The 16428-nt window shown below is 36.9% G+C and overlaps 1 protein-coding gene across 1 annotated transcript in view; it reads right to left on the reverse strand.

Annotated features, from left to right (window-relative positions):
* Positions 1-6218: 6218 nt before the first annotated feature.
* LOC149156081 (uncharacterized) overlaps positions 6219-16428 on the reverse strand; it is a 50398-nt gene continuing 40188 nt past the window's right edge. The window contains exon 5 of the mRNA XM_089437885.1: positions 6219-6590. Coding sequence (XP_089294011.1) covers positions 6504-6590 — 87 coding nt within the window. The 3' untranslated portion in view covers positions 6219-6503. The remainder of the gene's footprint in view (positions 6591-16428) is intronic.

The following is a 16428-nucleotide window of genomic DNA, read 5'->3' on the forward strand; positions in this document are numbered from 1 at the left end:
TGATCAGAGTTGCAGCGAGGGGCAGTGAGTGCATAGCAGAGAGGCAGAGATAGTGTCGGAAGACCAGCGCAGAGGCAGAGAGGCAGACGCAGAGCCAGCAGGAGCCACGCAAAGGCCAACAGTGACTACGCAGAGGGCCAGAGGGCCTACGTGAGTGACGCAGAGGCTGCAGAAGTGACGCAGAGGGCCAAAGAGGCTGCGCAGAGCCTCAGAGGGCTGACACAAAGGGTTTCAAGCTGACGCAAAAACCAAGAGGGCTGACGTTGAGCCTCGGAGAGGTGTTGGACAGAGTTTCGTGGAGTAGACTTTCAGAATATCTGCTTCCGAAGAGGGGTGTTACTGTCAGATCGATTTCTTTGTCCAGTGAGCCAGTTTGACACTCAGTTGTACTTAAGAAAATTTGCTTAATAATAAAACCCTCAGAACTGTTGCACCGGTTTTCCCAAGTTGGGTTTTTTCGAGGACGATTGTCCAAAAATAACAGTGTCCCTCGTGTTTATTTCAGTTTTTATATGGTCAAATAACTTGTTCAATAATTAAACAAGTAGGCGAAATAAACTAGATAGTGCAAGAAATTTTCTAACGGGTTAGACTTAGAAATTTCAACAAAACCAAGATCCTTTGTAGAGATGGACAATAAATACACAAGTGACCCATTTAGGAAAATTGCAAGAAATTTAGTAGAATTGGATTTAAAGGACACTGTTTGAAGTTCTAGAAATTAAGATTGGTTGTTGGAGACACTCGCAAACTTTCACTATGTTAGGGTGCCTTTTTCATATGCTAAATGCCATATTTATGGTCACGTGAGTAAATGCCTTGAGCTACCCCCTTCAACCTCTATCACTTGCAAACTTCGATGTGCACAAACGTTTATCTTAAACATTCCTATGACACCCATCCTCCATTCCAACAAAATTATCATTCTAGTTGATAGCTTTGCTACACCCCATAACGACCAACACTTCTCCCTCAAATCCTCACATTGATGGGCCAAACAACACATCAAAAGAAATAATATTTGCTTTAAGGATTCACCTTTAAACTCTCCCTTCATCCTTACGCATCAAGTCCACCTCAATACCAATTTTGAAACTTGCTTCCTCCCAGGTTAAGGAGGAAATTGCCACCTAGGCCATGGGTTGATCTACATATTAGATAATCTCTAATCTCTAGTTAAAGCTAAACTTAAAATATCTCCAAGTCTACATGACCAATCCTAGGGATTCCTTCAAAGGCATTGTGAGGATCCATGGTTTCTTACGGAAGGCTAGCCTCTTTTTGAAATCCCAGGGTTTAAGTTTTAAACTATACACTAAGAAACTATCTTCAATGCCTATTTGGATGTGAATTCTCTACTTCTATAATAATAGGTTAAAGTTGAAAGATCTCAGATTTTGATCCACATGCCCCACAATACATCATCGGGAGCTGGCCTCATTATGTAATCCACGAAGCTAGGTTTCACTTGATACACTAAAAAACTATCTTTAATGTCTATTTGGATATGAATGCTTAACCTCTATAATATTGACTTGTTGACTCCTTTACTGTCACTAAGAATACCATGGGTAAGTTATTGCCCTGGCTCTATAAAAGTCAAAAAACTCGCACCTATTTGGATGTGCATAGTTAGCCTCTCGGTAAATTTATAGTCATTGTTTTAGAGATGTCAATGTTTCTCATACACTAGAACACCATCTTTAGTTGCTATTTCAATAAAAATGCTTTATAAGATTCACATGCCAAATCCCTCACTATCGTTGTGAATGTTCTCAATAAGTTTAATGAGATGGTTATGAAAAGCTCAATGTCTATCATAGAGAGAAGGTCTTCCTTGAGAAATCATTTTAAATTGTGACATTGCAATTGATCTCAATCAGTGAACTATGCACAACTACATAGTACTTATTTTTTTTAAGGATTGCTATCAAACAGCGACAAGCATGTTGTTTGTTCTTCTAAGATTTGCTTGTAACAGCTACAAACATATTGTGTTTTGGTATAAGACAAAACATTTTTTCTTAAAGACGGTTTGCTTTGAACAGTTGTGCACATACTGCCTTTTGTTATAATGTTTGTTTTGAGCACAACCAACTCTCGTCACTACATCTCTGAAGTTTAAAGCCTCTTCTACAAAAATCAAAAGCTCAATGGAAGGACTTTGAAATTGATATTTGTTAAAAGAAACTGAAATAGGATCCACTCGAACTCCCCAATGGAAATGGCAAGTCAAGTCCTCCCATCACCATAAAGACCAAAAAAATGTCATGGATAACTCATCCTCATCCCTAAACCTCCTCGTTGAATTTCAATTTTCTTGAAACACATCCCCTCGTATTTCAAATTTCTTTTCTCAAATGTAAGGAATGTGAATTCAAAGGATTTATCTGAGGTCACCTGCTACCGTATCTCAAATGAGTATGAATTCTAGAAAATTGAGATCAAATTGGGTTTTCTAATGCCCGTCTTTGTTCAAATGTAAAAAAGAAATGTGAATTAAAATGATTCAACCAAGGTCAAAATGCCCCCATCTCTCTATGACTCCAAGAGTTCTTAAAAAGATCAAATTGAAAACCAAATCAAAATTTCTTAACGACATATTTGATGAAAATGTTATTATCTCCACATCAAACTATCCATATCCCTGTGACGATGTATTTACATACTAGTATAGCCAAAGGCAATTTTAGTCCCTTTTGTGCTACCATTAACAATTTTTGTTTTGAAAAAAGAATAGTGCTACCATTACCAATTTTTGTTTTGAAAAAAGAAAATGTATTATTGATACTTATTTCTCAAATAATTTTCAACTAAAAAGTATACAGAGTAAAGTACAACAATTTTTATATTTGCGTACCTCATGTAATATAATTTACCAGTCACTGTTGTCGACTGGGTCCAGCCTAGCTGGTTGTATAAATTAGTATTATCCTCTACACCCAGGTTCAATTCCCTTGACGTGTTCAGCTCTTAATGAGTCTATTGTTGTAATGACCTCAAACCCTATGTTAACAAAGCTTTGAACTTTTTGCAAAATCAAATTTACCCTAAGTACGATCTTCAAAACGTTGAGAAGTGCATAACAAACTTCCCCAAGATATGTATATCATGGGAAAAAACACTTGATTACCCATCTCTCTTTAGAAAAAAAAAAAAAAATAAACAACGTAATATTGATATTTGTTTCTCATACTTTTCAATTAAAATGTATGTAAATTAAAACATGGTAAAAACACTTGATTACCAATCTCTCTTTAGAAAAAAAAAAAAATAAACAACGTAATATTGATATTTGTTTCTCATACTTTTCAATTAAAATGTATGTAAATTAAAACATGGTAAAATACTAATAAACATATGATATCTCGAGATATTATTCAAATATCCGGATGAATTTAAACAATTTTAATATCTTGTACAATAAAACTACTATTGTAATAATGATGTTTATTTCTCAAATAATATAATATTGTTATTTGTTTATCAAATACTATATTTCTCAAATAATATAATATTGTTATTTGTTTATGAAACACTATAACATTGATGTGGGAGTTTGTTGGGACATTTGGTTAAACAGGAACCGACTGATCTTCCAGGATGCTCCAATCAACTGGTTAGCAACCTGTATCAACTTTGCTGCCATTTTCAATCTGATTCCAGACATCCGGGAAACTAACTTCCTCGGGTCATCACACCAGAACTCTACGATAATAGTTTCCTGTGGAGCTATTTTGATGGATCTGCCCAGGCCGAGGGTTGTGGGTGGGAGGGACGAGTTGTCCTTCACATCAATGAGCACCTGTCATTCAGAATCAAAGTGGGCCTCGGCAGGGGAACAAATAATTTTGCCGAGCTTCACAGTTTAAAACACCTTCTCCTTTTTGCACAGGAACAAAATTGCCAAAAGATTCAAATCTTTGGGGATTCACAACTTGTTATAAATTGGATAAACGATGCATATCATTGTCACTTGCACACACCTCAGGGACACACTGGATCACCATTTGACTTTATTATATGCTCTCATATATACAGCGAAAAGAATGAGATCGTTGGTCGTCTATCCAAAAAGGCTGTGCAGCTGAACAGGGGTCAATGGTTAATTCAGGAATTCAGAGATGGTGTTTTCTATCAGTGTTTCCACAGTCCATTCATCGAGATGAATAGAAATCACTCAGAATGATCACCTCGATCATTCCATGGTTTTTTGTTTTGTCATTATCAGTTTTTGGACATTACTTTGTTTTAAGTTATCACTGCTGTTTAATTTACTCTCTGCAACCTATGCTGTAATCTGTATATATGGTTTCGAACACTTGTTCTGTTTCACCAGTAAATGCATCTCATACACTCTGAATGATACATGTAATTTTCTTAATATATTAATGAAAATTGCAGCTTTTTCCTTGGAAAAAAAAGCTATAATATTGTTGTTTATTTCTCAGATACTTTTAATTCAAAATATATGTGATTAAAGCACAGCAAGGTACTAATAGGCATATTAAGAAATCAGGATATTATTATGTACAGCACATCAAGATTTTATTCAAAATAAAACACACATAAAATAAACTTTTGGATCCAAACAGGAGCTAACCTGAAATTAACTTCCACCTTGGTTATCAATTACCATGAATGAATTTGCTTCAACGAGGATGAACCTCGAAACAACACAAGTTGGGCCTTGTTGCCAACTAAGGTCAATTAACATTTGATGAGGATAAACCTCAAGACGTATACCTGATGATTTGACAACTTTTTCACAAAACCTAGTGCTCTCCGTTTTGTTGACCTTCTTATTGACCAGCATTTGACAAGGATAAACCTCAACATGTATACCTGATGATTTGACCACGTTTTCTGGAAACCACGACCTCGCTTTCTCTCTAATACCATGCGTAAAGCGTTCCATAGAATGGGAGTACTTAGTACTTACTGCCTCTCATTGAACGTTATGCCTATGGCTGTCTCATAGATACAGTTAACAATATCCAGAACCTTGGAAATCAAATCACAAGAAGGTGCCAAAGTGCCATATAATGCGAGAATCTGAACTAATCAACAAAACTCGCTAATGTCACACATGCAAAAGACCCCGCACATTATGTGAAGGAAGATAGTGAAAAGGGTAGGAGTATACATATGAGAATCTGAACTTTCCCACATGCAAAAGCCCTTCACACGTGAAAAAAGACAAGTGAAATGAGTGTAGCAAACCTAGAAAGGATGACTGAAACCTAAATATTGATGAAAAGATGATGAGGAAGAAACCCTTAACACCTATGAGATGAAGACGACTAGTTGGTTTGTGTGGGGTTTAATCTTTATGCGGGCTTTAATCCCATCAAATTTCAGGTTCAAATCACATGGGGTGGTGTTAAAGATGGGAACAAACTGGAGAATAAACGCTACCCCTAACTGATCATAATTATTTAATTTTACTTGCCATGCAACATAGACATGAGGTCGAAGCTGTGCCATCATGTCCGCAGTTTTGTCCCAAAATGGTCATTGTCATAATTGACGCCTTTATGTAAATTTCATATGTACGCTGTATTAGCCTAACAATATTGATAGATATATATAGTTGTATTTCTGGATATTGCTACGGTGTGATCTGGTGAGGATATTGCCCAACGTTTCGGGGGGACACTCCACCCATCCTCAGGGATATTGTCCCGAAATACAACTATATATGATTATGGACTGTGGAAGCATACATTCTCTTAATATTGATAGATCTCTTAGTATGTAACATGTATGTCTCTTTCAGAAATAAGCATACACCAATACAAATCACTCGTCCGTATCAGCATTACCTTTGACATTTAACCGTCAAGGTAGCCTCCCACCTCCAAAATGGCACTGCTCATAACTAATTAGCGAGTGGAAACATCATCCAAGGCTAACCTTCGATAAAATTATTGCAACTTCGTTTCTTCATTCTGGACTATTCATTTCAGTTGATGAGATACTGAATAAAATCAGAAGAGACAGACAACAAACACTGTAATGAACAATTACAGGCATGCTATATATTCATGCAATCAGCGAACTTGATAAACTGAACGTACAACCTTCTGAATGTATAATTTTCTATCATGCGAGACCAAGCGAGGATGAAACGAATTAGAACTCATGCAAAGGGTGTTTCCCAGCAGCAACCAAACTCCAGAAGAAATATCCGTTGCCATATACGGCTGTACAAAAACTTGTCAAAAAGATGGTGAAAATGATATATTATAGCTGCAAATGAAGAATATAAATGCGTATGGTCTTTGTCTTGGCCAAAGCTTTCTTTACAAGGAATATTGGGGCTTTAAGAATGGTTCCAATATAGCAATTTTTACAAAAAAACAGTACTAGTAATCCCGCACCAGCTCCTTGCACATAAATTCCTATAGTCCCAGTATATACATATAACAGATTTGGATCCTTGATTGGATTGAATAGGAAACCCCCATTGCCAAAAAAAAATTGTTGATTCACGCGTCTTCCTAAAAAATATCTGGATGGAAACGTCCAGGCATTGAGCTTCCTTCCTCAGCCTTGCGTAGATGTAGTTTCAACGCATAATTATTCAGCTGCAACAAAACAGAGTGACAAATAAATTAACTGGAAACAATGCACAGGTGCCAAAAAAAACATACAAAAAAACCGAAAGGAGCAGACACTCAGGAAAAAATGGCCATCAACTTTAAAATTATGTAAATAAACTAAAAATGTAAATAATGAATAGAGATTAGACATAGCAACAATAAACCTGCTTCTATGGCTGACGATAAACACACAACTACAGCAAATATATGTTCCCTTGTCAAAAGAAAATCCTATGATTATCCATTACTTCAAGCTTGTCTACCACACCCCGACTTGATGCATATTACGATGGATACCCCCGCATTGTCTATCTACCATAACCAGTGAATCTATCATCTGGTACAGGTTGGATATGCTGAGAAAGATTGTGTTTCATTGTTTAGTTAACAAGTTTAATGATTGCCATTTAGGCATACCTCAACTTGTTAAAGATTTTAGTAGTCAACCGGGCCATTCTGTTGAGTATAAATTTCGTTGATTAGACCAAAATTTGACATGATATTAGCCTTCGGATCAAACGAATCATTGTCATTTTTCACTCCTAGAAGTTAACTGACACCCAGATTTTAAGCATCAAAATCTAATGGTTCTATTGAAGTTCGTCATAGTATATAATGATGGTCCAATCATAAAACAAACCCAAAATTCTAGTTCTTTTCTGTGTTTCACTGAATAACCTATCGACAGATCAAAAACAGGAAGCTTGTCAAATTAATTAAAGCTAATGTTCATGGCTCTATGGTTGCAAGAGATCGATGCCCAATGTGATCCTGTCAAAGACCAAGGATTTATCCTCCGACTGTGAGATCTAGACAACACTAAACCAGATACCAAATTCTGCCAGATCAGTGTTACTTGGGAGCGGGAGCGAAAGCAGGGAGCAAGCAGGGTGCGGGAGCAACATTTTCAGAAGCTCCAGGTTTGGAAGCGAATCCCGGAGCGTTTTATATATATATATATATATATATATATATATATATATATATATATATGTCAACAAAAACATGTAGAAATTAGAAAAGACAAGTAAATCTATTATCTATTGCTTATGCTTGGGCCTCTTGCCACCACGAGAAATGTCTAATTTTTTAGTCTTGTTGGAAAATCAGGATCTTTGTCATTAATATCACCCTATAAGCATTAATATCCAGAGGTATCTTTGTCATTAATATCACCCTCTAAGCATTAACATAAGATAGAAAAAACATAGCATGTCAAGACAAGATTTTGTTTGAGTGATGTGTACATTTTTAGGAGGGTCATGATAGAGGAGTTCGACAACCAATATCACTAACATCAAGGTACATAGAGGGATTGGTGCTCTTGATTAAATACGAGTTCCATACCCTAATATACATGACAAAATTCAATGGAAACATTGCAATCCTGAAATCCTGAAAAACTGATAAGTTTGCTGGATTTTGAATGAAATTTAAAACTCTAATTTCTCCATATGAAATCCAATGAGGTTGGAACCACTCTCAAACATCCCGAGTCTTAAGAATTTAACATTACAATGAATCGCATATCAATACTAGGGCCATAGGCTTGATCATTAAGCTGTCCCACTCAAAACTTATTTGTTTCTTTGAAAAAAAAATTGCATTTGGAACATTACTGAAAAAAAAAAATTTGCAAAAAAGGCTAAATGCTCCCGAAAAGGCAGGGAGCTTTTTTTTTCCAGAGCACGCTCCCCACCTGCTCCCGAGTCGCTCCCGCCCGGAGCACAGATTGGGAGCGGGATCAAGGGGGGGGCACTCCCCCGCAACACTATGCCAGATAGTCTAAACACTAAACTTTTTGAAAAGCATAAATACAACCCTACAACCTTTTTTTCTGTTCGGATGGGTATGTTTAACAGATTTGCAAGAACAGTGTGCAAACAAACCCACCATGGTCCCTAAAGCTTCCAGCATAGAGCAGCAATGTTTTGGTCGAAACTTTTTAATTGTAACTTGAAATGTAAAATGTCAGTTACTGCATTGAAAGAAGACTCACCAAGCCTGCCAAAAGCTTTCATGAGTCTACTTGGCTTGGCTCGAAACAAAAGGAGTCTACTCACTGGGGCCAAACTTGGTCAAAACAGGTCAAACACGTCAAGACTCAGAAGGTTTAAATAATTTTTACCATTCATTCAGCAAATTTCACCAGGTATGTTTAAATTTGATTATTTTGGTCAATTTTGACATAGTGTGACAAAATTTGCCTTGAGTTTTTCTATTTCCCAAGATTATGTCAAGTTTTTTCTGTATTGTCATAACCTTAGTATTCTGAAATCGATCCCAAGTCTGAGTCTCTCATATATTGATGCAAAGATAACAAAATTATATGACATCTCCATAGATATTGAAGTTGATTTTCACATATACGTATGTAAGTAAAGCCAAGCCTACAACATGTTCATTTCTAAGAGCCAATTAACAAGCACAATTTTCTGCAACTGATAATTACTTCCAATGACATATGATATTGCTTTAACACACTCCAGAACATCAAGAAGTAATTACACTAAGAAAATTCAACTGTTCAAACATTCACAGTCTCAGAAATTTGACTCCTTAAAAACTTCGGTCTCTTCCTCAGATAGCTTCCCATGTGTGAGAGAGAGAGAGAGAGAAAAATGTGATTGATGAGTGAGTGAGTAAATGAGAAGCTCAAGTGCTTTTTCTAGTGATATTAGGATGCCCAAAGAGGCACCTCTTTAGAAATTAAAATTAATTTTATTTCCTTTAATTTTCTTTCTAATTTAAAATTTAACTTTCTCTCTTAACTTGTGTAGCTGGGGAATACCTCCTGCAGCTACCCAAAAATCAACACAACAGAGGGTCGAAGACCAATCAAGCAGGTTACTAAGTGTTTTAGTTCAAACATTCCAGCTTTTCCCTTTCTAACTTCCTTCTGAACTATAGTCATCAAATATTAGATGTTGATAGGCACATCTAATAGAGCATTCTTGGCCTCTTGTGCCCCCTCTTTACATAGAATACTGTACAGGCAATTTGGTAAACAGAATAAACTCTACACAACCTACAATTTAACATTTTCCCCAACTTACCCAACTGATGTTCTTTGCATCAATGTAAGTCTACGGTACTAATTTGTAAACATCCAAGGACTAAATGAAACAACTTATGCTATTTCCACTTCTGCTCTTGTTAGTTTTGATTGCAAGTAGTTAACAAATTAATTAAATTCTAAGAATGCACTTTCTGCAGTAGTTACACACAACTATATCAGTTCAATACCTCCACCCGTATGGCAGCATAGGAACCTATCAACAGAAAAGGTAAATTTTTATGCAGCATCAAGATGGCAAGATTATTTCACAGATTACTTCTACTCTTCCCATACCAAAAATGCCCAATCATAATAACATAATTTTATACAATGTTTAGTCAGAAATTCAAACTATGTTGCTGATCCCGGAAGCATATGATATGGACAAGACACCTATAGAGTAGATTAAAGATCATATGCAAACAGATTAAAGATCATATGCAAACAATTTAAAGGATATTAATGAGGCAATAATGAGATGGTGTTTTAAAGGATATTAATGAGGCAATAATGAGATGGCTATGGATGGAAAGTAATTGTTTTCCAGATTTCATCTTTTTGCTAATTTAATGGATAAAAACAGCAAACATACTAAAAATACAAAATTCTCGAATTTAAAAGCTAATCAAACAAAAGTAGGAGGACCTCAACAATACCAAGAGTCAGCCTATGGCCAAGTCAATTCACCTGTATGGATGCTATTAACTATTTTAAATGCAGAATTAAATGTCCTTTACTGTGCTGGTTTATTTCAACCTTGGTGTGTCCTGTTTCTGTCAATTCTATGTTGCAGGAAACGTAGGGCAAGGGGGTGTTTCCGTACGGAAACGGGTACGAAACGCTGAAACGCGTATGGTACGGCCCTGAAACACGTTTCAGGCCACACTGCCACGTTTCACAAAACTGAAACGTGGCCAGTACGGCCTGAAACGCATTTCAGGGCCATACAACTCACATTTCAGCTTTTTATTTGTGTTTTTTTTATTTATTTTTTTTAATTTGTTTTCTAATTTATGTTTAGGTTATCCTAGTGACTTCTAGTTGCTTCTAGATGCCTGTCTAAAGTTAAAAAAAGTGAACTTTTGCCCTAGTGTTGATATGCAGTTCATGGTAATGTTAAATTATGTTAAATTCTTAAAGTAAAAGTGATATTCTCATTTATTTTTCATTTTCATCATATTCTCTTTTATTTTTCATTTTCATCCTATTCTCCTTTATTTTTCATTTTCATCCTATTCTCCTTTATTTTTAATTTTCATCCTTTTACTTAAATTTTTAACATTACCATGAAATGACTCAGGATGTTTGAGAGTGGTTTCACCCTCATTGGATTTCATATGGAGAAAGTAGAATTTTAGATCTCACTCAAAATCCAGCAGACTTATCTGTTTTTCAGGATTTCAGGATTGGGGGGATTGCAATGTTTCCAATGGATTTTATCATGTACTAGGGTATGGAACTTGTATTTAATCAAGAGAACCAAGCCCTCTATGCAGGGGAGACTCCCAATAATGAAGAGCATGTAGGGTACTAAGGTATGAAACTTGTATTTAATCAAGAGCACTAAGGTTGTTCGACTATGTAGGAGGAGACTCCCAATCAAGCACAAGACAAGAAATTAGAAATTTCTTGTGGCTGATTTTGGATATTTCTATTTTCATTATGTGATCATTCATGATTAAATGTGATGTAAATTTAGAGACTTATAGTTTATGCATTGATAATTGACAATTTTATCATAATGTAATAAATTAGAATGCATCATATATGCTTTATGATTGCACATATTTCTTAAATGTCACACACACACACACACACATATATATATATATATATGTTCTTGTTTCCCCGTTTCCAAAATTTGGGGAGGTCGCGTTTCGTATCGGTTCCCGTTTCGGAAACTCGTACCCATTTCCCCGTTTCGTGCAACCTAGTGTCAATTATTTCTGTGTAATTGTCGTATGTCCCAAACAGGAAACTAACATCAAAGAGAACGTTTGCTCAGCTCCAAATAATCTCTTGAAAGAGCAGATTACACATCACACTCAATGAGAGCTCTGTGATTCCTATGCCAATGAGTTAATGCAAAAAGAAATAGTACCACCCTTAATCTACTCGTGATACACATAGCTAGGCAAACATAGGTGTAACAGAGACTGTTTTCTTTGGATTATGACCAAGCAATTTCAGCAATGGCTTCCTGCTATTTGGAAGAAAGAGACACATAACAAGAGTTTTTGTCCTTCTTTTGCTATGCAATCTTGGATCTGGTTAAAACTAGAAATGCTGGGACAACTTCTCCCTCTTTGCACAAATACTGGATCTCCTTCACAATGAATAGGAAGCCTGTCTCCTTCACTCCTACAGCATGCAAAATTTCCCGAATAGGCTTCTAGTGCCCCAATAAACCAATTGTCTGTGATTCCAAAATGGCAAATCAGCACAATTCGACATGGTTCTTCTGCTAATCTTTTCAAGTGATTGAGATCTTTCTTAGTGAATGGAATTATCATTGTCTACTCTGCCAATGGGATATCTAATCACTTTCTTCCCCCACTACACAAGATCCCCTTTGCATGAACCAATTCACTCCCCCCCCAAGTGGAACCTTTGCATGAACCAATTCTTTCCCCCCCCAAGTGGAACCTTTGCATGAACCAATTCACTCCCCCCCCAAGTGGAACCTGTGGGACCTGTAGGATCTGTTTTTCTTTCCCTAACTCCCTTTTATTCTTACCACTAGTGATATGCAAAACACCAGTGACCTCCCAAACTTTTTGTAAAAGACGGTTATAATTTCCTTTACATTTTGAATTCTGTTGAATTTAAGCAACTACCACAATCTCTATCGCGAGGCAGGTACATCTATTATAAGGAAGAGGCTATGTTGTGGACCAGAACATGTCTCAAGCTCTACAAGGCATCTGCCCTTTCCTTATTCCCTTTGTGCATAGTGCAGAGTTAGACTCTGCTCGAAGACCCATCTTTTCCTCTGTGTAGGATAGTCTTCATCGGTCTTAACCCTTAGTCTTGTGCTGTGTTAAGCAGGAAGCAGAGCACAGAGGCAACACCTTATCCCAACCTGTCCACCTCATCGCATGACCAAAGCCTCAGTCCTTACAAGAAGAATCCAGCTCTCATCCTTCTGGTCGATGCCTTCTGTATAACCTTTTGCCTCAGCTGGGTTTTCTCACCTTTTGCCCTTCTTTACATGAAGAACAAACAAGAAGCTCTGCATGCTTTCTATCCATACATACATGTGACTAAAAATTCACACATCATTTTTCCTTGGCGAATTTCAAAGACTTTGGTCAGCTTCTCTCAAGACAACAATACAAGCTTCAAGCATGGAAATTTGCAAATATCATTAAGCACAAAATAACCAGAGAATCAACCTCGGACCTTTCCAATTTTTGACAATCCAATCTGGATCACATTTCGCCAGCGAGAGGCTTCTGGTCTATGAAAGCTTTGACTCTCGTTCACAAGATTTATGCCACTCTAAATCTGCCAGTTATGGGTAACTTTGCTTTACACCGTGCTTCAAACATGAAGAGAATTTGAAGGTCTATGTTCCCAAACAGAACTACCTTGTTTTAGCTTGTCCCATTATACCTCAGCTCAAGAAGGCAGAAAGCAGTCAGTGATTGCTCTCTTCTACAAACTGGTGTATTTTCTCAGCTACCGTCCTGCTGAAATCCCCCACAGTTTCAAACGGTGAAACAAAAGATTTAAGCAACACTGTTTATCTCCCATATGCAATTTTCTCTAAGGTCTTTGATCCTGTCCAATGAAAAAGTTGCAACTTTCTTCATTGTTAAACTCTCTCATCTTGTGCCCATTCGGGGTAGAGCAAATGGTGACAGGGTGTTGTGTTAAGGCACTCCATGGTGTAAAGGTCACCGGTCTATAACTGTGGGAAAAATCCAGTCATGCTATGGGTTGGTGTGGCCCAGGCCGAGTGCGATCTCCAGGTGATTTTGACGGCTTAGATGCCTCTAGGTCACAGCTACTGAAGCCACAAGTTAGGGGTGCCAATCATCTCAGGACTCACATTACCTTGCAAACGAAAAACTCTCTCATCTTGCACATCTCTACAATGGAACCACTTGTTGTCTAAGTTCTCCATGTCTCACTCGACATACATTATTGGCTATCTTGGTATCTTCTTCTGGATGTGCTTAAGAAACTAAAGAAGGCTTGATGGTTCATCCTTCCATCATGGTGGGAATACATGTTCTCGATTACACATATGATTCCTTTTGCCCAGGTTTGCCTCATCTATTTGCTAAACTAACCATCAAAAACTAGCCCTAATTTGTTGCCTTGGCCCCCACATACTGTGAAAGACAATACATAAAAAATATGCATCTTTGAACAACCAAATGCAAATGCCAAAGAAAACAGCAATGTTACACAAGGATACATCATTTTGCCAATGTGCATGACATGTTTCCAAAAGGAAGGGTTTGTTAAATGTCAAATAAAGCCCAAGACAATGCCAATCTCTACCCATCAAAGGTGTTGGTCGAATATGTTGTTAGACTCATGAGAATGCAAGAGAGAATTTAGATGAACGTGAGATGCATTAACCAATGATATGATACACAAATAAAATTTTGAGACCCTTGGTGACATCTACTAAGTGGTCTCTTGCACTCCCAATGATGGTTCATATTCCATGACACCAACCCTAATGGATTAGGTGTCCAAAATGCCCCTCCCCCCCCAATACGAAGGGGTGTATGCCAAGTTGTCAGAAACACCGGCCCTAACCCTCTGAAACACTAATCCTCGTTTCATATACGAAACCTGTACAATCTGGCGTAGAAACGACATGGATCTCTATCAATCTTGTTTCATTTTTTTGGAAACGCAATTTTTTTGGAAACGGATTCTTGACCTTTTTTGAATTTTTTAAAACGTTTTTGAAAATCCGGATCCATACCACGATTTTCTAGAAACGAATCGCCTTTTGAAACCCTTCAAGCTAGAAATGGTAGGTAAGTTGGCATCGTGAACGAGCAAATCATCGTGGAAAAAGCGTTTAAACCTAACCCGCAAATCGCCGTGGACGAAAGTTAAAACCTAACTCATCGCGTAGTAACATTTTCATTTTACATTGGATCTACTACGTAAAACGTTGAAGCACGCTACTACCTGCTGGAAAATCGAGTGACGACTCACGAGACAGTGGAGTCTGGATAGTCGAGCGACTTGAAGTTGGACACCGTCTATCAAGACTGGAAGTTGGACTGGAATTACAGTGACTCTAGTAAGGATGTTAACTTATGCATGTATGGTGTGAAAGTGATATTGTGCTTCAAATATTCTTACCATTTGATTGGTTTAATAATGGTAATGGCCTTACAAATATGAGCCATGTGGGCTTGCATGTCATGGCGTTTGTCACATAGTTGCATTGATCTACTTTCACCCTTAAATGTTAGCATTTTGTTTCATCTTTGATAATTTCTGGTATGCATTTTCCTACAGAAAATAGTTCCAAACAAATTAGAGGATATATATGTTTTTTGGTTTGCATATTTGTTCTAGAACCTATTCTTTCCTCTTGACTTTCAAGCCTTTGAAAATTGTGTTTAGTTGTATGAATATCTTATATATTGATGAACCTAACTTGCATTGAAATGAATATAAGAACATATATAGATATAAAGCACAATGGATATGGTAACTCTTCATAAAAGTCAGACATCATATGTAATGAAAGGACAAGCATCTACATAAGATACATGAATGTATATGAATATAGAGATAATGAATACCATATTTAGAAACATTCTTGTCATTTATAACAATAGAATTAGCAAACTGAAAAAGTCAAATACCGTTTGAATATAGTTCTATTATTGATTGAATAAGTCTGGAAGTCTAAGCACATTGCTGATATGAACTTAGATTTCCCTTGTGACAACTCGAAATATATTCACTACCTTAGTGATGGCATAGGGCAGTATATTTATATTCTTGGTATAAGCATATTTGCATGCTTTATTGGTGGAGACTAAGAAGCATTCCATTTTCAAATGCCAATTTACTATGCATACCCTTATCTCGATGTGCAGAATTTGAGATTGGAATCATTTTAATTTGAAGTAGCAAGTGATGAAATAAATTTAAATGCTTTCCAATGATCAGATTGTTTTTCCATCCCACTTGCCTTTCCATGTTTCTTTACCCCTTCAAAGCATCTCTTACAATTTTTAAGGAATAAAACTTGTCTAGATTGCATTGTGACCCATCAATTTTATTTTGCAGTTTCATTTACATCATCATCATGGCAACTTCAAGTTCAACTATTCGTGAGGCAGAGGAAGTGGAACATGAAATTGAACCTGTCTCTAAAGTTGATCCAAAGTCACCACTTTGGAAATATGTAACTATCGTTGGGCAGATCCAAGGAGGGGGATCATTGGCATGGGTTTGCAGAGAGTGTAAAAAGGAGTATAAGGGATCATACACTCGAGTTAAAGGACATTTACTTGGGTTAAAAGGCAATGGGATTCGAATATGTAGTGGCCCACCTAAAGAAAATGGGACAGATGGATATGGTTTAAGCAAGGAAAAACTTGCAAAATATCAAAAAGCACAAGATGAGGCAGATGTTAAAGCAAATGAGGCAAATCCTGCCTCTCAATTCAAACAACCAAGGGTGGGAGCATCTTCATCAAAACCCCCACTTCCCTCTCATGGAATTGTCGATTCAAAGTGGTCTAATTTGGGACCCCACTTGAAAGGAGTTTT

This window comes from Pinus tabuliformis, chromosome 9 (genome assembly GCF_031772625.1).
Source record: "Pinus tabuliformis cultivar Carrire ecotype Pingquan chromosome 9, CPIR1, whole genome shotgun sequence".
NCBI classification, from domain to species: Eukaryota; Viridiplantae; Streptophyta; class Pinopsida; order Pinales; family Pinaceae; genus Pinus; species Pinus tabuliformis.